The sequence below is a fragment of the Sardina pilchardus genome, chromosome 9, assembly GCF_963854185.1.
Source record: "Sardina pilchardus chromosome 9, fSarPil1.1, whole genome shotgun sequence".
NCBI classification, from domain to species: Eukaryota; Metazoa; Chordata; class Actinopteri; order Clupeiformes; family Clupeidae; genus Sardina; species Sardina pilchardus.
In genome coordinates, this window is record NC_085002.1 from 28578849 (window position 1) to 28603291 (window position 24443).

The following is a 24443-nucleotide window of genomic DNA, read 5'->3' on the forward strand; positions in this document are numbered from 1 at the left end:
AACAAATGTCTAAATCGCATTACGTCTGAAAAGCGTGTGGAGTATCAAGACCAATCGATGCTGGACTCTGGGACCATCTTATATTGTCCTGTGCGGTGTGCAGAGTCTATCTGACCTCGTAAGGTCATTCGGCATCAGGTCCCTCGGGATGCCTGAGGTCTGGTGCAAACCATAACCCTTGGTCAAGAGCTCGACATGGCATTCATCCAGTTTCGCGGGTCCTAGGCTAGTCCAGCCATAAAGCCGACCGAATTCCTGTGTGTCTGAGCAGAGTTTTATTAACGGTAACCTTTAATACAAGTTTGACATTTGATTTCGATGCCACCTGCTCCTGGGGAACGGCAGTGCTTAAAAGTTTATGAGTGTACTTCTGAGTGTGATGACTGAGAGTAATCGAGAGAGAACCCCCTTTCACTCACATTTCTGCCCCAACTTAAAGCATCCTCAGCCAACTCAGCCGCCTGGTACTGCCTGTTCATTTGGAAATACACATAGCTGCCTGGGGCAGCAAACTGACTGGCGATAGCCCACTCCCTGCTTGCTTAAAAAAAACACATACTGAATAAACATAGCCTTAAACGTTATTTATGTAAAGGACATTGAACTGTCTCTGAGTATGAAATGTGCTTTATAAATAAATTGGCCTTGCCATGCTACAGAAATGAACTAGTCAGACAGCATATGGGGGAAAAGCCTTAGGACAGAACTCCGACAAATAACCTCTACAGTGACAAAGCTGTGGAGACTGTTCAGCGTGCTTGGTAGAATGCCCAACTCTCGCAATAAGACTGCATTTAAGCTCTGGCAGAAGAGGCCCCCAGATATATTCTGGAGCAGGAAGCCAGCCACCGGGCAAGTACCAATCAGATGAATATGTGCTGCAACTTTTCATTAGTCAGTCTGACCAGTTCTTTATACTGCGATCAGATGTGTTAGACATTGAGTAGCCATAAGAGTTGTGGTGCACATTTTCAAAACAAGAAAGCTAAAATGATGGCAGAAAGAGTATCCAAAAACTTCAGTTTAGTGTGGGGAATCCATCCCAATTATGCAAATGCATGAACTATAATGGAATCAGGAGGAACAATGGAAATTCCACATTCTTTTATGCAAGTACATTAATGGGAAAGAAACAAAGAAGCTGCAACACCAAAACTGCAACGGTTTACATCAGTGTTATTATGTCTGATCACCACAGTAATGAGGTCTATTTCTGAATTCAAACAGTTTCCCCCCACGAGTCAAGAGCAGTGTGTATGTGTATGGGATTCCTAGTTGTGTGGTGCCTGTGAGTGTGGTAGTGGTGGAGGAATCTGTGTGTATGTGTGTGTGTGTGTGTGTGTGTGTGTGTGTGTGAGTTTGTTTAGGCTCTTGTTGCAGGTAATGGTCTCGCCCACGGGGAAAGCGGGACCACCACTGCCACTCTGTCTGACTGACTCAGCATCAGTGCGCGGCTGGAGGCGGGGGAGCTAAATGCTAAATGCCTTCACATTCGGCCGCCCACACGTTCCTCCTTTCATATGGCCAAACATGCCTGCCTGCCCGCCTGCCTGCGTGGAGATGACCTATAGGGGGTATGGGGCCTCTCACTATGGCTTATTGATTTAATGAATGTATGAATGACATCCTTATAGATAAGCAAGTGTGTGTCTGTGCGTGTGTGTGTGTGTTTGTGTGTGTGTGTGTGTGGGGGGGGGGGAGTGGAGAGATTAATGTATCTCTACACAAGTTAAATGGGTGAGGTGGGGAGACAGGGAGAGAGAGAGAGAGAGAGAGAGAGGCTGTGAGTGATGGAGTGATAGATACAGTGCATGAAGAGGGAGAGTGGGAGACGGGTTAAACAAGGACTCCGATCCAACCAGCGCGCGCGCGAGAGAGAGAATAAAAAAGAGGAATCGGGATAGATGGATAGAGAGAAAGGGATGGAGAGAGACATGTTTCTTTACAGCATGGCGGAAGAGAGAGGACGAGAGAGAGAGAAAAGAGGGATGCATAGAGAAAGAGAGAGAGGAGTGAAGAACATCCTCACTTCTCTGGGAGCAGGCGCTGCTGTGGAGGTCCATGGAAGAGCAGCTGAAGTTCCTGCGCTAAATGTGATTACGCAAGCCAGAGCCCTGCGCGCACCGCCGAGTATGATATTACTATGGCGATGAGACTGCTATAAATAAAATGAGTTGGAAAGAAGGATGATGGAATGGACAAGTGGAGTGGTTGCAGAGACAGAGGGCTATTTTACCACCATCATCACCGCCTCCACACATACATCACACACATACACACATACACACACACACACACACACACACACACACACACACACACACACACACACACACACACACACACACACACACACACACACACACACACACACACACATCATATCACACACACACACACACACACACACACACACACACACACACACACACCACACTACACCACAAACAATACACACACACACCACACCACACCACACAATACACACACACACACACACACAACACTCCCCTGATGGACAGCACCTTCAGCCTGCAATAAAATCGAATCAAAATCAAAATAATTCAGTGGAAAAGTCTCCCTCCAGTCATAGAAAACAACTCTGTGCGCGCGCGCGTGTGTGTGTGTGTGAGATGCAGAGTGAGGTGTTCTGGTGATGTTCCTCCTGTGCCTCAGTAAACAGACCAGCTAGAAAAGCCCTCCTGACAGACTAGTCCCCTTGGCCAGGGCCTCGCCACTTTTTAACTGGTTCACAATAGTGAACAGTATCTGCATTATTCATTGGGAAATGGTATGTGTGTGTGTGTGTGTGTGTGTGTGTGTGTGTGTGTGTGTGTGTGTGTGTGTGTGCATCTGCGTGTGTGCATCTGCGTGTGTGTGTGTGTGTGTGTGAGAGAGATAAATAGATAAAGAGAAAGTTTCTTGTGTCTGACTCCATAGCTTAGTAAAGTTTCCTAAACCTACAACAAATACAATATGACAGAAAGTTTGATTTATATTACAGTAGCTGCAAAACCTCCCTAACCCCATTACCCATTATATTCCTATTCCTATGACTCATAATTGTATTGATTTTTATACATGTCTTTCATGATCCCTCTCCCTTGACCCATTAGTATAGAGTATCTCCCCACACATCACATCTTATGCAGTGTGTGTACTGAGCTTATACTGTAAGTGCTCTCGCTTCTATTTTTAAGAGTGTATTCCCACATAGTCTTGTGTGTATACTGTGCTCTTGTATTTAGGACTTGTGCTAGACCTCTGGTCATTCATTTGGCACATGTATTGAGCTGATGCCTTTTTTCTTTGTTAAAGTAAATCGTTGTTTCACCAACTCTTTAATTAGTTGTAGTGGTGGCCTGTCCCAGTAGGAAAAATGCTATTACAGGAAAGTGTGTGTGTGTGTGTGTGTGTGTGTGTGTGTGTGTGTGTGTGTGTGTGTGTGTGTGTGTGTGTGTGTGTGTGTGTGTGTGTGTGTGTGTGTGTGTGTGTGTGTGTGTGTGTGTGTATGTGTATGTGTGTGTGTGTGTGTGTGTGTGTGTGTGCTGTTCACTAAATGCATTATTGGAGTTGCCTTGAAGAGTGAACACAGGGGAGGCTGACAGGTCAGGGTCTGTCAGTCAGAGAGAAAGGAAGGAAAAAAGGTGGGGGGTGGAGAGAGGGAGAGAGAAACAGAGAAAGAAAGAGAGAGAGACAGACTCCAGGGAGTTCTTGTCACACACATTTGACCAGCCCCATACCGTGTGCAGACATGTTTCACTGCACCTGGCTGCTTCGTACACACACACACAGACAGACACCTTACCGTGCCACCTGGTTGATGACGGGAGCGAAGTTGGTGGGGCCATAGAGCTGAACTGTCCTCAGGCTTTGGAAGTACGCCTCCAGCACCCCCTCGATGCCCACGCAGTTGGGGTCCTCGGCGCTCGAATTCTGCAGGAATTAAACCGTTTAATAAGAAGCACACAAAATGTCACACAGGAGTTTCCTGATAATTAGGCCTAGTTATGCAGTATGATGAAAACTGACACCGGCGCATTCAGCTAACGAAAATGTTTGTTTACCAAGATATGAAAAACACTTTTTAGGTATTAATTAGGCCTGTCAAGTGATTTAAAAAAAGTATTAAGTGCATGAAACTCTGTAATTAATTGTGATTAATCATAAAATGTATTTAATATTTTAAAGTTGACATTTTATGCCAGTGAAAGACTGAAATAATTATGCACATTTATATTTGACAAGGCAGAAGTCTGCGAAAGTAAGTAGAAATTCTGAGATACAGTATCTAATCAGAATTCTGAGATAGTAACGCTGGGAACAGACCTTCCGATTTCTAAGCCTGATTTTGAAGATTGAACATGCGTGACAATCATGGGAAATCGGAGGGACTCAACGATAGTCATAGTGTTCAGTCATGACAGGAGTCGTTGAGTGACAGATTTCAATCTTTTGATATTCTGTCCATTGGTGATGCAATCCAGATTCAATCAAGCATGTTCTGTAGTCACCATGGTTGTGGTTAGCAATTATGACATTACTGGCTACTGCAGCTACTGGGCTACTGAAGTCCACCTCTTAAAGTGTCATTTGTGCTTGTTTGACAATGTTTGACTTCTGGTTTATTAATCAAGGGGAATGTCCAATGTGTGGATTGCCCAATTTGCCAAACTACCGAACATCTGTTGTGCTGCCTCACTTTGTTCTTGTGAATAAAATGAAAGACCGAAATAATTAGCACACAATCTAAAATAAGACAAGCACACAATTTAGTAAAATATTATACAATTTAGCACACGATTGAATAAAACAAGTGCATGATATTGTAAAATGAGAGCACGTAACTTTGACAGCCTTAGTATCTCAGCATTTTTATGTTTATTCACATTTTTTGGTCAAGTGTTGTATACATATATGGCAAAGGCAGCCACAAGCTTTTCAATTAAATTACAATCCAACCTCTGACATTTTTACTGAATGATGACGGCTGCATATGAAAATATTACTGGCCTTTACAGAGGGCCACAACTGACCTCCAGGGAAATTCCAGGTCACCATTAAAAGGGCCAACAGAGCAGGTTTGATTGAGTCAGAGTGAGGTGAAGCCAAATCGCTGCGGTAGATAGCTCCTCACTTCTCTAACAGAGGGAGGCTAAAGCCAATGATTAGGCCCTCTGGGACAGGGTTTCAGTCACTGATTGATGCCCCGAGGAGCATCGTGATTAATGCCTGCACTGACCGAATGACGCAAAAACCCATCGACATGAAACCTTCAAGAAATAATGGAGGATTAGTCTAAGCCTTGTTATAGCTCAGAAAAAAATATATTTTCTAAAAAAAATCAGATGGCCAAGCGAGACCAGTGCTGGGGTTCTGTGTAACTGTGTCATTCCACAGGGGTGCCACTGATAGAGGTGACCTTTGTGGTGATTTGGAGAAAGGTCACACACCAAGCACAGCTTTTACTCTGTCCACCACCATCTATATCCACTAGCCCATTCTAACAAATCTCAGGCAAACATTTATGTCACGGCAGCTTTTCAAATCAAAGCAAAAGCAAATCAGATTGACTGAACATAGATTTCCAGATTTCACGATCAGCTGGAGATGTACCGACAGAGAAGTGGGAATTGACTGAGATGATGATCATCTGAACAGCAAACACCCTGATGCACACAAACCTCCCAGCGGGCTCAAAGTCAGAAGACTGGAGAAGTTCAAATGGAATTCATAATCCAATTGAAGCCCAGAGCTGATTAAAGTTGCTTTGGCACTGTGCTGTCAGAGCGTCTGCTTTGTCACGCTAAGGTGACCCCTAATTGGGAAAGTCCATTAGAGAGCTGTGCAGTCCCAAGGAAGAATGTAAAGAGCCAGTGATGGATCTCCACAAGGTGTGTTTTGATGGTTGAGCATTGGCTCGATTAGTTCCCCCACTGACATGGCATGCATAAAGCTCCCGAGAGCTTTCCATCACTTTGGTTCTTCAGTTGGAAAGAAATGAAATCAAACAAGAAAACTTTCTGTTTCAGAGGAGTAATTATGTCCAAGCAAGCGCATAAAGTTAAGCCCATCTCATACATACAAGCACAGAAGCCTTTACCACAGTAGCCAAAAAGCTCTACCCGACCACTAGGAGAGCATGTCTACGTTTTATCAACACTTCAACACTTTAAATTCAACACTTCAACACTTTCAAATAATTTTTTTGAACTTTCCTAGTCTTTACTGACAGGATAATGGACATCAGAGGGCGTGAGAGAGATGGGGAAAGGGCACAGGAAATGCCCTCAGATTGGATTCAAACTTCATACTGTGCTGCTATGGCTCCCCCTTAACTCTTGCATTACGTTGCCTAACTCACGATAATGAGCCATAGACAGCAATGACAAGTTGTCCTCTAAAACTCTGCGATACTTTTGTATGAAACAAATTCAGAAAATAAATGTCTCTTCTACACTTATCCCTCTCTGCCCTGATTTCTCTTTTTCTCTCCCTTGATCTCTCTGTCCTTCTCCCAGACACACGCATGAGGGCTGTCTGTGGAAATTAGAAGAGTCTGAGTTACAAGGATCATTTTTTTTTGTCTGTGTTCGTCATTTGTTTTGTTGTTATCTGCTTGTTTGACTGTAATGGCTTTTCAACACGCTGGCTGCTGTGTCCTCTCTCTGTCATGTCTTTAATGGTCCAGCTCTCTACTCCCTCCTGTGCTTTTACTGCCTCCTCTCTCAAAGTCTCAAAGTAGATGGATTTTTTGTCTGAATGTGGATGTTTGTGATTGTGTATGTGTGTGTGTGTGTGTGTGTGTGTGTGTGTGTGTGTGTGTGTGTGTGTGTGTGTGTGTCTCTAAGTGCGAGCTTATGTGTGCATGCATGTCAGCGTGCGTGAGGTTGTTCGAGGCCAAGATGAGTAAATGCGAGGCTTCATTTGCGACTCAGAGGTCCCTCTCACAGGCTATCCCCTCATTGGCTCCCCGCTCCTCATCTTCACAGAGCCCCGGCAGAGCCGCGCCAGGCGCCTTTATTTGCTCCTGGACTTCTTTTTTGATTTATCATTTAGAGCCTTGGACGCCTCGGGCACGGCTCCTCCAAACAGACGGCCTGAGCATGCACGGACACACTGGCTCACGAAGCACTCTGCAGCAAGAAGTCTGCCGGCCGATTAGAAATTCTATTGATCGCAGCAAATGAGTGCAGTGTGTTCATCCGCTATCCAGCCAAGTCAATGTAAACAAAGTAATTAAGAGACATAGGTCAGTGTGTGTGTGTGTGTGTGTGTGTGTGTTCTGTGAGTGAGCCTGAAGAGAGAGTGAAAGATTTGGGCTGTGTTTAAAAAAAGATAAAAAAAATATGGTGGCTGGATTTCTCACCAGGGGAAAGGCGTGGGAGATCTTGCCGTCTGGAGGCAGCTTGGCCCCGAAGCCGTAGGCGGGGAAGAGCTTGTCGCTGTCATAGTCCTGGATGATCTCTCCCACCGCTTTGAGTGCCATGGCATACATGTTCATCTGGTATGGGTTCATATAGTGCAGGGAGGTGGGCTGCGATGGGTTACCTAGGAGACCATATAGGATTTTGTGGGTTGGGGAGGCGGAGGGGGTGGGGGGTGGGGGGGGTTGGAGGAAAATCTCAGTTCAATAATCAGTTCAATGTGAGAGGGGAAAAAAGATATTTATTTGAAATGGGGCTTTTTGTGCTCTATTCTGTCAAATTGAAAAAACGTTTCATGAGTTCATTCACACTGTTCATTTCACAGATGACTGCATTTCAGATCAGATTTTCCTTTGAATGGTCATTCAGGATAATTTGATGACCCAAGAGGTCTCGTACGAGATCTCACTGATGGCACCTGAAGCCTGTGGCTAGTTTGCCTCTCACCACCTCACCACCTGTCCTTCTGCAGGCTCCTAAAAAACCTACACAAACTAGATGTACCACATAACTGTACATGGTATGACTGCCACATGGTGTTGCCATGTTCTTTCCATGCCCTACTCTTGTAACTCTTTGGAAGCATCAAGTCTTAATGGTTACATGGTCTCCTCTTGGTTACTCAATCAGTGTCAAGTCAAGACAACAATATACTCAGTCTGAAGTGCACATCAAGTGTGCGTCTGTGTGTGTGTGTGTGTGTGTGTGTGTGTGTGTGTGTGTATTTGTCCGCCTGTGTACATGTAGCATGTCTGTGTGTGTGTGTGTGTGTGTGTGTGTGTGTGTGTGTGTGTGTGTGTGTGTGTGTACACGTGTTTGAGTACACATGGATGGATTGTAAAATCAATCGCCCCTAGGCGCAAAAAGCCTCTTACTCCCCCATCCCAATGCAACTGTGTGACTGTGTGTATGTTTGTGTTTGTATTAGTCTGTGTGTATGTGTGTTTAAGTCAGTGTGCCTGTACAAACATTGTGTGTGTGTGTGTGTGCAAATGTAAAAAGTCTGCATACTAGTTGCTTCTCCCAAACTGGTTTAATACACATATTGATATGTGTGCACATCCACATGCAGTGGTCACTGGTCAAAGTGATCCAAGAAGCTAGGGATATGTGTCAGCTGCAGTGCCCCCATCAACGTAACTGTATGCAAGACTGCATGGGTGTGATTCAGCACGTCAAATCTCACACAGTGGTTGGTGAGTTATTCAAGGGTGTGTATATGTGTGTGTGTGTGTGGGGGGGGGGGGTGGTCCCTGGACACCTAAAGCTTCTATTTCCTATCAGTCCAGAGGGGCTTCATGTCCACCCAGTTTAATATACCCCGGTGGTCCAGGGTCCTGGGAATTGTCTCCTAAAATTGCTGAGGGGGAGAAAAACAGGGAAAAAATAACTCTGATGACACCTACTGTATATGACCGCACTTCGTCAATGGCGGTCATAATAACCGAAGGTTGCCTCAGTTTCATAGCAACAAGTAATTTTAGGCCTTCCAGGAGTTAGAATATTCCACCATTGTGGCTTTTTAAAAAAAAAAATGTAACAACCTCCTGGCCATCTCATTTCAAAACTGATTTCTGGCATGGTGTGGTCAGATATTTTTCAGGTGGGTGTTTTTTTTTAATTATTATTATAATGGTTCGTCCTTATTGTGTCCTGAGTGTGCACGGTGATCTGTTGTTTGTGCTATTTTACGTCCACGTTAAGAGCTGCTTTTATTCATGCCAAGACAGCTTTGTTCCTTGGTCAGGAGGCGAAGGCCAAATACAGAATGTTTTTCTCCCACTCTTCCTGAGACCAGTCTTAATGGGGGAGGTTTATGTTTTTTTCTGTCTAAATAGAGCATGAAAGGCAGCTCACTCCATCCACCATCATCTCAACCAGTCGCGGATAAACCTTAGCCACCCACGTCACCCAAACACTCTGCACTTATACTTCAGTCTTGAGTGTTGCATAAAGATTTAAAAAAATAATAATAAAAAAATGCCGAAAAAAATTCTAAAGGAAAATAATTATGTGTGGCAAGGTGTGTAAGCCTGCTAGGAAGAGAATAATAGATGAATAGGTCTGAACAGAGACTCAGGAGTGGGTAAAAAGTGAAGGGCCACTCTAAATATAGCAAGGCACACAATCAGGACCACATACGGAGATGTGATTCCTTACCAAAGGCTACGTTTGATTAAATCAGTCATCAGTCCTCTATAGGAAGTCATTAGGGAGACATGTAATGAGAGTTCAAATCAGTCAAATCTAGATGAAAAAGAAGGAACCACCACATTTGATTTAAACATCTTTTTTGGTAGTTTGGTAGTAATCACAACTGAAATGTGTGTTCTGTGGCAACTCACCATTGGATGCAGTGAAATCAATGGCCACCGTGAAATTCAGCTGGGTGCTGATGGGGGAGAAAGAGAGGGAAAGAGGAAGAGAGAGAGAGACAGAGAAGGAGAGAGAGAGATGTAGGTTAGAATCTAAACTTTAGATGACCTGTTGATCCCTTGAACCACTAGTAAATTGTTGACAATATTTTCATGTATACCATATAGCAGCGGTTCCCAAACTTTTCCCCCCGCGTACCCCCTTCTACCTCCTGAATTGGCTCACATACCCCCACCATCGCCCTTTTTTTTTAATGAAAACATAGCCTACTATACAGGATACAGATTATATCCTTTAATTGCATGTTTCCATATAATTAAAACCTATAATAACCTAAAATATATTTATTCATGAATTAATTACAAAAGATTTAAAGAGTTAATTTTTAACATCTCTCCACCCTTTTCATCTTGCATACCCCCTAGAAGCAGCTCGCATACGGTGGTACATGTTACATAGGAATCCCTGGCATATGGGTCATTCCGTGTCAAATCAGACAAAATCCAGGAAAATGGTTGCAGCACCGACTCAGATTTTCTTCAAAGTTTGCCTACACAATGTTTAGGTTCCATAACTAAAATCTGTAAAACATTTTTGTTCAATTCTATTGTTTTCATTGTCTTTTTGCCCTTGCCTTTTTACACTCTCTAAATTACCTTATCTTGGAGGCCATGTTAAGGTACTCATATCTTGAAAAGTATCATTCCTAGCCTGACTAAACTTTATAGAATGGAAGACAAGCATGTTCTCAGTAAGATTCAATGATTAAATGTTTGTACCACAGTCTCATTGGTTGTACAGAAGTCCCTAGTTTCTGAAAAAACATGCAAAAAAAGTGATATTGAGGGTCTCAAAACTTTTTTATTGGGACACACCTGCCATCAATGAGTCTTTTCTATAGAAGTATAATCCTTTGTTAATGTTGTCCCAAAATGTGAAGTCTCCCAATCAAATGAATTTGACAATAATAAGGATAAAACAAGGCATGTTTGTATTTTTGTGTCATTTTCATGCAGCTGAAAAGCTATGTGGGGTAGGTAGTAGGATCATGAAAATCTGTGTGGAAATAGAAAAGTATATGGACATGTAGTGTGTAAAGTTCTAATATTGCATCCAAGCCCCGTTCACAGAATAAATGCATGTAGTTACAGGTGTTTTGGTAACACCAGAATAAACATTTACAATTTAAAAAGTGAAGTTTGGCACCCCCCTCTGGCAAAACAGTAGCATTTTGCTACTTTTACAAGGCATTAACAAAGGTAGCTATTTGAATGGAATGGAAAGGCTATATTTTACTTCTCGTATTCAAAAAGAAGCAGAAATTCCTAATACCTTGAAATTGAAAAGGATACCAAATACACCGAATTATGTTCTTGAAATTATGTTTTAACGATTAATCTAAAATAGGCCTTTCATTAGTTGGTGGCTGTGAAGTTCTCAAAGGCCATTTGAATATCTTCATACGTCTTACACTGTTCAGAATGCCACTCAGGCACCGCAGCATGATGTGCAGGTAGGGCAATATGTGTCTATGATGGAAAATGGTGGGTAGGGTATGCCTTGGAGAAGTCAGAGGAGCTGGAGAACTACAAGGTCAAATTCCTGCACCCCAGTGGACCAGCTGCCATTCATGTGCTGTGTGCTGTGCCAGCCCCAGCCACTACCAGGACAGGACGGCAGTACGTATGAAGATATTCAGATGGCTTTTGAGAACTTCACAGCCACCAACTAATGAAAGGCCTATTTTAGATTAATGGTTAAAACATGATTTCAAGTACATAATTCAGTGGATTTGGCATCCTTTTCAATTTCAAGGTATTAGGAATTTCTGCTTCTTTTTGAATACGAGAAGTAAAATATAGCCTTTCCATTCCATTCAAATAGCTACCAGAGTTAATGCCTTGTAAAAGTAGCAAAATGCTACTGTTTCGCCAGAGGGGGGTGCCAAACTTCACTTTTTTTAATTGTAAATGTTTATTCTGGTGTTACCAAAACACCTGTAACTACATGCATTTATTCTGTGAACGGGGCTTGGATGCAATATTAGAACTTTACACACTACATGTCCATATACTTTTCTATTTCCACATAGATTTTCATGATCCTACTACCTACCCCACATAGCATTTCAGTTACATGAAAATGACACAAAATACAAACATGCCTTGTTTTATTGTTATTATTGTCATGGTTATTTGTTGTGGAGACTTCAAATTGTGGGAAAACATGAATTAACTGCCGTATTTGAAGAGGAAATAGTGACTGATACCAAGTGGAAAAGATAAACAGTTTTTTTAATACCCTAAATATCACACTTAATGCACGTTTTTCCAAAATTGAGGGCCCTTTCGAGAGTCAAGAGACATTTAGTACAGACTTTAAATTGTTTACACATGCTTATTATGAGTTGATCTTCCACCCTAGAAAATTCGGGGAGGCTAGGGAACATATTTGTCAAGATATTAATGCCCAGACATGGCATGTGTTTTTCAAGCTGTAAAAATTAAAGAATTTCAAGGTCTAAAAAAGATATGAAGACAGATGATTTCCACAGAAATATTTCACAGTCCTTGGTTTTAGGACCCATTGATGATATACACAAAGTTTGAACAAAATCTGAGACGGTGCAGCAACAATCTTATCTGATTTGACACGGAATGACCCATATAGTATGTAAAGTATACATTACATAATATCATGCCTGAAGTTCATAATTCATAACGACCGTTGATTTTCTCAGTAAAATATTGTGTGAATAAAACAACCCCAAGACATAGAGAGATATAGAGGAAATCAGAAGTGAGAGAGAGATTCTAAATGAGCATGCTGCTGCCTACCCTCCCCGGATGTAGTCCACAAACGTGTACTCCGACTCGACTTTGAAGGACAGCAGGGTCACCTTGAGACGGCGAGGAAACAGAAAACAGGAGATGAGATGAGAGGCGGACCGAATCAGACAAGCACGTCCACGGCAACACTTCAAAGGCTCATCGCCAGGGAGACGGCTGAGTGCTGACGGCAGGGGGGGACATGCTCGACTCACCGTCCCGGAGTTGACATACTTCTTCTTCTTGCCTTTCTTCTTTGGATTGAGAACCTGATGGAGGAAAACAGATCCACATTCAGAGGTCAACACAGAGAGTGGGTGATAAATAGAGACACACACACACACACACAAACACACACACACACACACACACACACACACACACACACACACACACACAGCGTGACAGTGTGATAATGAGCACAACCACACTCAGCCGTGTTGAAGGTTTGACCTGGTACAGGCTGCTGGCCCGTGATGAGTGCCTGAAGAATTTGATCACACACATCAAACCAATGTTCAGTTCTCGTCCACATGATTATTTGCCGTAAAAGTTCTGGCACTGCCTGCTGCAGGCTGCATAGCGAGTGTCTCAACGCGCACTAGGACAACCGACCACAGCCTCTCTCCTAGAGCTGGTCTCCGAGACACTGACACTGTGCTGGGATTATTCTGCCTGTGGCATTCATGATCATGATCAGCCAGGAGGAGGAACAAATCAAAACAAGATCTCTTTGACGAGGCTATTTTCCCTCGTTCATAATTGAGCTCAATTTATCGTTAATATAAGATGTCAATATCTTAACATAATAATTCATCATCAATATCACAATTTCAACCATTTCAACCATTTTCTTGTGTTTCTTCATTTTGACTTGTTCCACTTCTTGTCTCAGCTCAAATTTAATTGATTTTTTTCAGTATTTCAATCGGTAATTCAGTAATCTCTTAGTAAGACCTGATTCTTTTCTGTGAGATAAAGAAAAGATGGCAACAAAAGCTCAAGCTCTGGGCACATCTGCAGGACACTGATGGATGAATACACACTGTGTTTCAGTAGTATTTACTGTATCTACTGTAACTTTGTTGACAAGTGATCTGTAAATGCAGCCGAGATGTGATGGCACGCGGGCCACATAGACGATCTGTTGCGTTACTGCGTACCTCGTACACGTTAAACTGGCTCTGTCCTCGGGAGATCTCCCTGTAGCTGGTGGTGAACTCACCGATGAAGTCGTGACTGTGTTGGAGGACAGAGAAGCAGGAGAGTATTACACCGCCCTCCTGCATCAGGAGGGAGTCACACACACACACACACACACACACACACACACACACACCCATGCATGTGCACCCGCACACACACATACACACACACTCTCAACACATACGCACATGCGTTCACACACATGCACACACACACACACACACACACACACACACACACACACACATAAATCGGAAGGTGGGATCTCATTTAGTTCAGGAAGAGTGCACTTAACACAGATTTGTTGCAAGTGCTGTGGTGTAGGATGGCACCGTGGCTGTAAACTATGTGTGGCAGGAGTGCCACCCAACAGACATGTAGTGTCAGCTCGATTATTGGCTTCGAGAACAGAACTCGCATGAGCAGTGAAAAGTTGCAGCAGAGCAGAAAGAGCAGCGACTACGCGTCTTTGACATAGAGCCATGAGGCCGATTGAGGTGTCGGAGTCGGCCGATTGAGGTTTTCGGAGTTGTGCCTTAGCGTCATCTCTAATATGGGCCCATGCCCTGAGATATTACTGGCAATCAATCCTGTGATGTCTGACGCACATCTTACCAGAGGGGGTCGTCACAGGAACTAAGAGAGCGAGTGTGTGGGTGGAAAACAAGTTCACAATGGAGGTTTAGCGCACATACGAAAGGTATCATTGTGTGTGTGTGTGTGTGTGTGTGTGTGAGTGTGTGTGTGTGTGTGTGTGTGTGTGTGTGTGAGAGAGTGTGTGTGTGTGTGTGTGTGAGAGAGAGAGAGTGTGTGTGTGTGTGCGTGTGTGTGTGTGTGTGTGAGAGTGTGTATGTGCGCACAGAGTGCACCATCATAACAGGAAGGTTCATGAGAACCCTAAATCACCTCCATTCCTCCCCCTGCTACTGAAAAAACCCTCCCTCACTCTGGCTCAATTAAAAAAGAAATCCTCCAGGCTTTTTCTGTGGCACCCCTCTCCCACGCTCCTGCTCTGTAGTGCGTGAGGGGAAGCTGCCGCTGCCTTTGGAATGTCACACTGGCATGGAGGCTGGAGGAGATGACTGGGACTGTTGTGCGCTGCAGGCCTGACATTTGCTGGCTGCTTTCGGGGTGTTTGTGATGTCGGAGGAGAGAGGAGCTGAAGACGCTGCCGTGTGAGCCAGTGCAAAATTAAGTAAAAGAACAGAAGCGCAGTGTTACCTTCCATCTCTATCCCAGTCAAACACATCCACTTTCACAGTCCTAAAACAGGAGAGAGAGAGAGATAGAGAGAGGGAGAGAGAGGTGGAGAGGATGGATAAAGAGGAAAAAGAAGAGTTAGACAAAGAAAAAGGGAAGTAGAGGAAAAACATATTCAAGTTGTGATGAAGACAGTCTCTGTGTTCAAGGCCTGATGAAGAGAGCCTTGCTCAAGGACTCCACATTCTGAATAGCAGGTAATCACTGCAGTAATCTTCACACTTTGCTGAAATTTCATAGGATGGTGACACACTAAATAGACACGCACACACGCACACACACACACACACACACACACACACACACACACACACACACACAAACATAAACACACGTACACATACACACACAAATATATTTCACATACTTCATCACATAATCTGGTATGGAAATACACCACTGAGACTGCACAGAGAATGAAACTGATTGTGTTTCAGTGTGTCAAACCATCTTTTTGCATAATTACAATTACCCAACATTTGAGGATGAGGATAACAAGTCAGACTGTGCCCGGGTGTGCAGAAATGTTCTCTGGAGTTGGTCACAATAACACCAGCGAGGGCCTTTCAGACAACACGGCCGACTGCTGGCATTATTCTGACCACCAGAGAGAGAGAATGAGAGAAAGAAAGAGCTGACGGTCTTCAGGCTAATGACCACACAATCTCAGAATCTTAGATGTTAGCTCGCTAAAATCCATCCCCACTATCTACACTTTGAAGGGGACACACTGTCCCTTGCATCCCCACCACCCCTTCATACTTACATTATTCATGCCATGCTCCATCCATCAGTAATTTAATCAACACTAACCCCCCAACCAGCATGTGGGAAAATTAGATTTTTCTAATGCAAGGATTCGATAGCTTTTAAGACGCTTCAAACAGGGCTGCCTCTGCCCATCATCTCCCACCAAAGGCCTTAACCAATGAATTGGCTAGCAGAACACCACCTGTCCTCACCCCAAAACATAACACAACACAACACACCACCCCAATTAGAGAAAGAGAGATAAAAGCGAGTTAGAGAGGGAGGAGAGGAGAGGAGAATACGGCAATCTGAAAGGACTTCCCCCTAAACAAACACATGCTGGAGCTAGACAAACATTTAACAGATGAATAGTTCATTACTGCAGCAATCTCTAGATGACGTGCTGGTTCGTGCCTCACCTGTCGTAGTCTCCGTTACAGAGAGCGCGCACAGGGATGGTAAACTGCTGCCACACGGGGTTCAGGGTGTTCTTGATCACCTCTGTTTTATGGCAGATGGTGAACCTAGAGCACAGAAACCAATATCTCATAATAGCCTCAGGATCATTAAAACATTGCCCATGTTCAAGAGCTCAACACTTCAAGATTGTTGTATGGCAACGGGTAGAAGGCAAAGGCTGCATTAAAAAGCTGTTTTTCCTACTTCGCAGACAAATAAACAGAAAAGAGTCTCAGATGCTACCCAAATTAGGATTAAATATTACTGTAATCTGAAAACAGTGCAGAAAACAGACTCCAGACATAGCACATGAGAAAGATGTGAAGTCTTGACTTACGTGCCATCTTCATTGCTGCGGTAAAATACCAGGAAAGGGTCTGACTTGCCAAAGAAATCCTTCTTGTCCAGTTTGTTAGCACAAAATTGCATAGTGGCAATGTCCTACAGAGACAGTCAAAGAGAGCCAGAGGTAATGGGTCATAAAGGCTCCTGAAGCAAGAAACACATTTTGACTAATGAGGTAAAATATATAAATAATTAAATAAATAATAGAAATACAAATGAAAAACATAATTTTAAGGTTTTCATTTGTATGTGTGTACAATAGAAGGAAGAAACAATTTCAAGAAACCCATGGTCTTTATGCAGTACCAGTAACTGTAAAAGATAGTCTTCAAGGTCAACTGTGAAAGGCAATGAGCCAAAAAGAGTAGATGCATTTCATGAGCAATATTTAATTTAGCAGCACAGCACAATTATGCAGAATAGAATACAGAAAAAGCAGGCAGGACAATTAAGGGACAAAATTATGCCCAACGCATATCTGTTAAAAAAAACAGGAAAGAGAGGGAAAAATAACAGGAAAAAAACAAGTCAAAGCCAAGCATCTCATTTCAACTCAACAAATATGCTTTAACGAGGAAGCTATTATCCAGTGTGACTCACAAGCCCTCTTCTTCCCTAAGAAACAGCACGCTGTTTCAAGAGACACTGACTGTGTTTGTTCTAATGTACTTGTGTGTGTTTGTTTGTGCATGTGTATGTGTGTGTTTGGGTGTGGGTGTGAGACAGTGTGTGTTTGTGTGTTTGTGTGTGTATGTGTACAGAAACAGATGATAGTTCTTCACACTGCATCTGGAAAAACAGATTCCCCTGCCCTAGCGCTGTATTTACATTATTCATCTCATGCGTCACGGGTAATTTAATCAGCATCCTTCTCCTACCTGCAGACAGGCAAATTGGATTTCTAATGTTTTTAAATGCACAGCATCTTCAGATACCCACACGAATCAGATATGCACACGGGCAAACAGTCCAACCAGCGATCATGCTGCTCCAGAATAAAATGACTAGAAAGTTTCAGGGACTTTGTGCAAGAACAAACCAAATTCCCAATCTCACTCAGGTAATCAGCACTAAAAAGGACTGACAGAATCTAAACGTGCACCCCAGAATGCCAGTGAAGAATCAGGGTAAACGTTAGCAGGGCCAGCAACACAACAACATCAACAATAACGATAACAACAAAAGCTGTCATGAACAATGGACAAGCTCTGTGGCGTGTCCAGAAATCAGACCGATTTGGTTGTAACTGTCATGGCAGCACCATTACCGATACACACACAGGAGAGGTCTGCTGGGGGACACTGTGGCGTAACTGGTACAGTGCCCATTCCATGTGCCCACGGGCATCCAGGTACGAGTTGTGCCACTCTCTTCACTATCCTATCTAATTAAAGGCATAGAGCCCACCTAAAGGGGGTGGGGGGGGGGGGGTGTCCAGTAAGCACAAAGGGTGGTGAAGTCATCATCTCTTGTGTGTTTCCTAGAGTGGAGTTTTCCTGCGTCTGTCTATCTGATCACTGTAAAGTGCGGCCTGCCAGCGGGCGCTCACCATTCACACCATCTCTCCTTAAAATTAGCGCTCCAAATTATTCAGAAAGGAGAAGAGAAAAGAGGGATGAATAATGCATGATTCAGAAGGGACTGACGGATGCTCCGCTTGCTCCTAATTTAATTATTTATTTGCTGCCTGCACATTTGCATCCGGATATCTCCGCAGGAAGTGTTGGCTATGTATTTCTAGTGTTTTTTCTTCCTAGTGCCACATTCCTTGCGTCCTGTCACTATGATTAAAAAATTAGCGAGCAAACAATGAGGAAAATAAATGGAGAGGCCTGCGTGGCACGCACTTCAGGGGATGAAAACAACAAAGAGAGAGAGAGAGGGAAAAAAAGAGAGAGAGAGAAAAGAGAGGCAGACAGGCAAAACATGTCAACAAACTCACAAAGACAAAGAGCTGAGACTTAAAGAAAGAAATACAAAGTTTTTGAAGAACAAAGAACATTTAGCGAGTGAAGCAGGGGAATGAGAGAGAGATAGAGAGTGTGTGTATGAGTGAGAGAAAGAGAGAGAGAGACACACACAGACAAACAATAAAAGTTGGAGTGTGTGTGCACATGTGTGTGAGTGTGTGTATGTGTGAGAGAGAGAGAGAGAAAGAAAGAAAGAGAGAGAAACAGTAAGTAAGAGAGAGAGCATGTACAGTATGTGTGTGTGTATGAGTGAGAGAAAGAGAGAGAGACCGAGACAAATAGTAAAAGTTTGTGTATGAGTGTGTGTGTGTGTGTGTGTGTGTGTGTGTGTGTGAGAGAGAGGGAGACAGAGAGAGAAATGTCATATATTTCTTCACTGCGAAATATATGACATTTTGAGACAGACCTTTTTCACAAACCATACCAAATGTTATAGCCATTGAAGACTATGATAAAATGGCCCTCTGCTGCCCTGGCAGCACAATAGGTCTTAAAATGTCACAACCTGAGGGACATGATTTAAGTGAACCTGTCCTTGTACAGTATATAACAGACATACTGTATATGCACACAAGTATGTGTTCTCGCAGTATTATTTCTACTACTGTTTATTCTGTGCTCATATGTTTCATGTTTATACATTGTATGCTTTCTCTCTGTTTTCTTTTGTTATTTGTAACACTAGCTTTGGCAACACTGTACCAAAGCACCTTTGTGTGTGTGTGTGTGTGTGTGTGTGTGTGTGTGTGTGTGTGTGTGTGGTTGAGTGAGAAAGAAAGAGAGAGAAACAATTAATACAGAGAGAGTGTGTGTGTGTATGTGTGTGTATGTGTGTGTGTGAGAGAGAGAGTGAGTGAGTGAGTGAGTGAGAGAGAAAGAGAGAGACCGAGAGACAGACAAACAGTAAAAGTTTGTGTATGAGTGTGTGTGTGTGTGAGAGAGAGAGAGAGAATAAGTAGAGGGAAGTGACTGATTGAGAGAGAGTCAGGGCCTGAGCTCATTCTCACTCCTCCTGCCTGACTGAACAGAACCCTCTGGAGCCAGGTGGGAGAATAGGAACCTGTGTGTGTGTATGTTTGTGTGTGTGTTTGTGTGTGTGTGTGTGTGTGTGTGTGTGTGTGTGTGTGTGTGTGTGTGTGTGTGTGTGTGTGTGTGTCTGTCTGTCTGTCTCTCTGTCTATGTCTGTGTGTGTCAGCTACAGTAGTTATCTGATACGGAGGGACATCCACAGGGATCGCAGTGTTGATGTGATGGCCTGATCATAATGCACGATACATAACCTGACACACTAGATGGGCAATGCCTGATGTAAGGGCCTGCAATCACCAATGCAACTAAGTATATTGTGTCTGTGTCTGTGTCTGTGTGTGTGTGTGTTTGTGAGTGTGTGTGTGTCTGTGTGTTTGTATTTTGTGAGTGTCTCTGTGTCTGTGTGTATGTACTTTGGCAGTGTGTGAGCGTGTGATTAAATTGGTACTGACCCTGCAGTTGCTGAGCTCCTCGGCGGCGAATATGATGTTGCCACACTTCTTGCCTGGGATCCCACTGCAGGTTTGGAGAAGGACGGACAAGTCAAGCAAAAGATTGTACTGTATATTCATTAGACCAGCATCAATGACACACTACAATAGCCATCAGTCAGCGCATTCAAATTCAATATCACACAAGAACTAACAGTCTGAATACAAAGGCAAAAAGAACAAAGGGGCTCTAATAGACGGAGGAAGGAGACGAGTGAAAAAGTCATCATTCTTTTCCTCCTACGGTGGGAAGGTAGAGAGAGAAGACCAGCACACAGAGGAATAGCGGGTGAGTGAGACACCAGGGTCAGTTATTACCTCTGGACTTAAAGGCGGCAGACGTTCTTTTTTTTTTTCCCCGGCGAACACAAAGTGATGGGCTGGGAGAGGAAAAAAGATTGAAAGCCTTTGCCATGGCTATAACCGCCGTCCAGTGAATTAATCGTCCCCGTGTGAAAATTGGACTGTCCATCAGGAAACGAATGGGCCGATCAATGCCATTGTCATCTCATTTGGCAAGAGAATTTAAGCCTGCGATAGGACGGAGGCCAAGGGAATCCCCATTTAAACATCTTTTAATGGGGGAGGGGGGTCACCTGCCTGGCTGCAGGCTCGGATGAGAGAGTGCTTTCTGATCAATGCTAACAAGCTCTCAGTCCCACTTTTCAATCAGCCACCAAAGAAATGTGCCATCGTGATCTATATGAGAGCAACTTGTTTATGCGTAGATATTGAGTGAGGAGCGATTGTGGCTTTCAAGTGTAAATGTCTTCATGTCTGGTTACTTCAGTCGTCTGTTCTGTGCTGATGTGGAAAGCAGCTTCCTGTGGGGTTGTATAATAGTGTTGTGGCATATAAAAGGGCTACATGGACAACTGATTGATATTTGATGGACATTTCAAGCAGCAAAAATGTCACTCTTGTTTAAATGAAGTTGAAACAGCGAAAATTGGCACGTCTTCTCTGTAAAGTCAGAGCATCTGGAACAACAATTTGCATTGCAAAAGTTTCTTGAACGTTTTCTATATTTTTAGTCTATTTTCTTGTAGGTTAGAAATAATTGATTTGGCTCTTTTGATGCCACATTCTCTTATGAATACTAAAGCACCTCTGTATCTCTGCCAGGCATTACGTCGCATTGTGCTTGAAGCGAACGCATGCGGGGAGAATGAAAGGCTGTTCCTATCTACAAGGTCATGTTTGTGCAATCAGTTCACATGCTGTCAAGAAGCAGTCCGAGCGTTGACGAATGACAAATGCAATTCTTTTTTTTTTCTTTTTTTGAAATGTTGAGGTTCACAGGATTCTAGGTATAATGAGAAATGTTGAACTGCCGTGAGCTAAACATGTACTGCAAAACACTCAATGCCTTGAACCTGCACCCATACAGGAAGTAGTGACAAACGCTTTCCATTCTTCAATTGACAAGAGTGTGAGTGTGTGAGTGAGTGTGTGTGTGTGTGTGAGAGGATGTGTCTCTGTCTCTGTGATATAATCTGTCCCTTTGGGTCCTGGAACCATACAAACCTTTCCCTACGACATACACAATAAAACAGTGGATTCAATGTCTCACATAATGAACAGTTGCTCCACGTTCAAGGGCGTATACATCGCTCGTCACAATAAAATAATTATAAACATTATACAGCAAAAGAACTGCCTAAAGTTTCAGCGCAAAACACAACAACAAGACATATGAATTGTTACAATACAAATGAACTGTTTCTTCACTTAACTGAACTGAACTAAATTACAATTGAAATGTATGAAGAACTGCTCTTAGGGATCCCACGCACACCCTGGACATTGTAGTAGCCAATGAAATGGCAAAGAGCAGTCTGATTTTGGAAGTAGGTTACTGCTTTGATTCATGCTCTTACACACACCTGTGCTTCTCCGAGTCAATGATAAAATACCAGCAAATGCTCTAACAATATGTTGTTGTTGTTGTTGTTGTGTGTGTGTGTATGTTTGTACATGGAAAGTTTAAAAGGGATTAGTACCTTTAGTTTCTTTTAAATGGAATATACTCTCTCTTTTAAGTTTATATTTTTGAGCAGCCATAGAAAGACAGAAAGAGTAAAATGCTTGCCCAAACACTGATATAAGACTATATGCACTTTGTATTGCACATCCACACCAACACTTCATGCTGCATCCATACTCCAGGATAGCCATGTACAGTAGAAACAGGAAAGGCATGTTGACCTTTGACCTTTTTTCATTTGATATATTTTTGGATTGACAGGCAACATAATCCAAAGGATAACATTTCCAGCATGGTCCTTGGTGTTAAGACACTGAAGCACAGGCCATGTGTGTTATGGGATCAGACCTTAGAGACCATGTGATTGTGTATGTCCCTACATAAAGTAGTGAAGTTCAATTGAAACTGAATTGAATGGTGCGAGGAAGGGAGCCGGAGTGCAGTCTCTGGGACACCGAGGAGACCACGCTTGAGGAGAGCCAAAGCCCACAGTGGCCAGAGGGGGGGGGGGGTTGAGAGAGAGAGAGAGAGAGAGATGAGAGGAAGAGGAGTGAACAGGGAACCACCAGAGCATCACCAGCGGACTGGGAGGTCTGTCTGTGGAGCGTCCATCTGCTGTGTGTGTATGTGTGTGTGTGTGTGTGTGTGTGTGTGTATGAGTGTGAGTGTGTGTGTGTGTGTGAGCGAGAGAGAGAGAGAGAGAGAGAGAGAGAGAGAGAGAGAGAGAGAGAGAGAGACAGGGTGTCTTCTGGCTTGTGTCTCCTCCCAGAGCTCTCCTCAACACCCACACACTTCCGCATGAGGAAACCCTGTCCAGCTCGTGCGCTGGGCACCCGTTACACAAGAACACCACCCATACCACGCGCCAGGGCTAGCCGTCTGAACACACACACACTTACTGTACTAACTTAGTTTCTTCTCCCACCCAACACACAAGCACAGACGCACATTATACAATCAAAGCACCACAGTCTCTCACTCTTTCTCTTACCAATCTCGCACACACACACACACACACACACACGGAAACAGCAGAGAGGTGCCCATCTCCCACTCAGATACATTACACAACTGCAGACACATACGACGTTACGCAACGATTCTAATCATCGAGACACTCACACACACCCCACAAGTGTAGGCAGACGTATGTAGGCAGAGGCATACAGTATATTGCACGCCATCTATCTGTCTCAGTTTTACCCATTTTTTTCTCTCTGACTCTCTAACACACACCCATGCACACACACCCATGCGCGCACGCACACACACACACACAAACCATTTTTAGAGAGAAAACTTCCGTATGAGTATGAGTTACCATATTCAATATGCTATGGCATACTCAAAGAAGCAGGACATATGCATGCATGGATTCTATTTCTGTATCTGGACTAATAGCCTGTTAACCAAAGAAAACAATGACTGGAAGTCCTCTTTATATCATGTTTTAGTGTCTTGAGGGAACTGTCTAAACCTCCGTCAGATACCTAAGCAAGTATCCAGCTCAGAAAAAATATGAAAGTGAGTCCAGGGAACGGATCTGTGAATGGAGTGAGACTAAGATTTCTACCAAAAAGTTTTTATGTTTTGTTTTTTTTTCCTTCTTTTTTTAAAAAATAAAATATTTTGGGGAACTTGCCTTTAATTTGATAGGACGGTAAAGAGGGTGACAGGAAACACCCTGATATTGCAGGGAGTTGAGCACGTTGTATCTTTTTCTGTGAAAGGGAATGAGATGAAATACAAATGTCCTGAACAAGACTCAGGCAGGAGCTATGAGGAAGGACAGGGGTTGCTGGTGGGAGGAATTTGGGGGACCCATGAGATGATTTTGCGCAAGACCTGGTGGACCAGGCTTTGGAAAATTGGTTTCATGTATTTGGTTAAAGTCCCTTTCAACATTTCACTTAACGGCTTCAAAGCAATTCTCTGCTCACCAAGGTCTTTTCTCACAAATGGCGGGCTTTAACATTTCAGCATGGAACCGACTTTGGTCAAGGCACTGATGAGGTCCTTGGAGTATTACTTTGATGGAGGTCTGCTGAGATTGAGATTAAGATTCTATTAACGGCACAAAGACAGGAAAAAGCCTCACATTGGCTCTGAGGACCTAAACTTCAAAATAAGCACACTGCTTTTGTAGCTCCAAAGAAAACAAATTAAAACTAGAGGGAAAAGTGAGATAAAGAGAAGCACTGAATTAATATTTAACAGACAAATACTCCAAACGATTAATCCTACTTAACATCTCCATATCCTGCCTCAGTGATGCATAATGCAAATGTGAGTATGGGGGAGAGAAATGGGAAAAG

At 43.3% G+C, this 24443-nt stretch overlaps 1 protein-coding gene across 1 annotated transcript in view; it reads right to left on the bottom strand.

The window, feature by feature from the left end:
* Positions 1-24443, bottom strand: part of LOC134091881 (copine-9-like) — a 72435-nt gene that overhangs the window by 4364 nt on the left and 43628 nt on the right. Inside the window, exons 7-16 of the mRNA XM_062544590.1 lie at positions 20103-20166; positions 16644-16747; positions 16267-16371; positions 15059-15100; positions 13795-13870; positions 12847-12900; positions 12641-12702; positions 9773-9819; positions 7370-7551; positions 3809-3936 (exon numbers count right to left, since the gene is read on the bottom strand). Of these exons, the coding sequence (XP_062400574.1) occupies positions 3809-3936; positions 7370-7551; positions 9773-9819; positions 12641-12702; positions 12847-12900; positions 13795-13870; positions 15059-15100; positions 16267-16371; positions 16644-16747; positions 20103-20166 (864 nt within the window). The remainder of the gene's footprint in view (positions 1-3808; positions 3937-7369; positions 7552-9772; positions 9820-12640; positions 12703-12846; positions 12901-13794; positions 13871-15058; positions 15101-16266; positions 16372-16643; positions 16748-20102; positions 20167-24443) is intronic.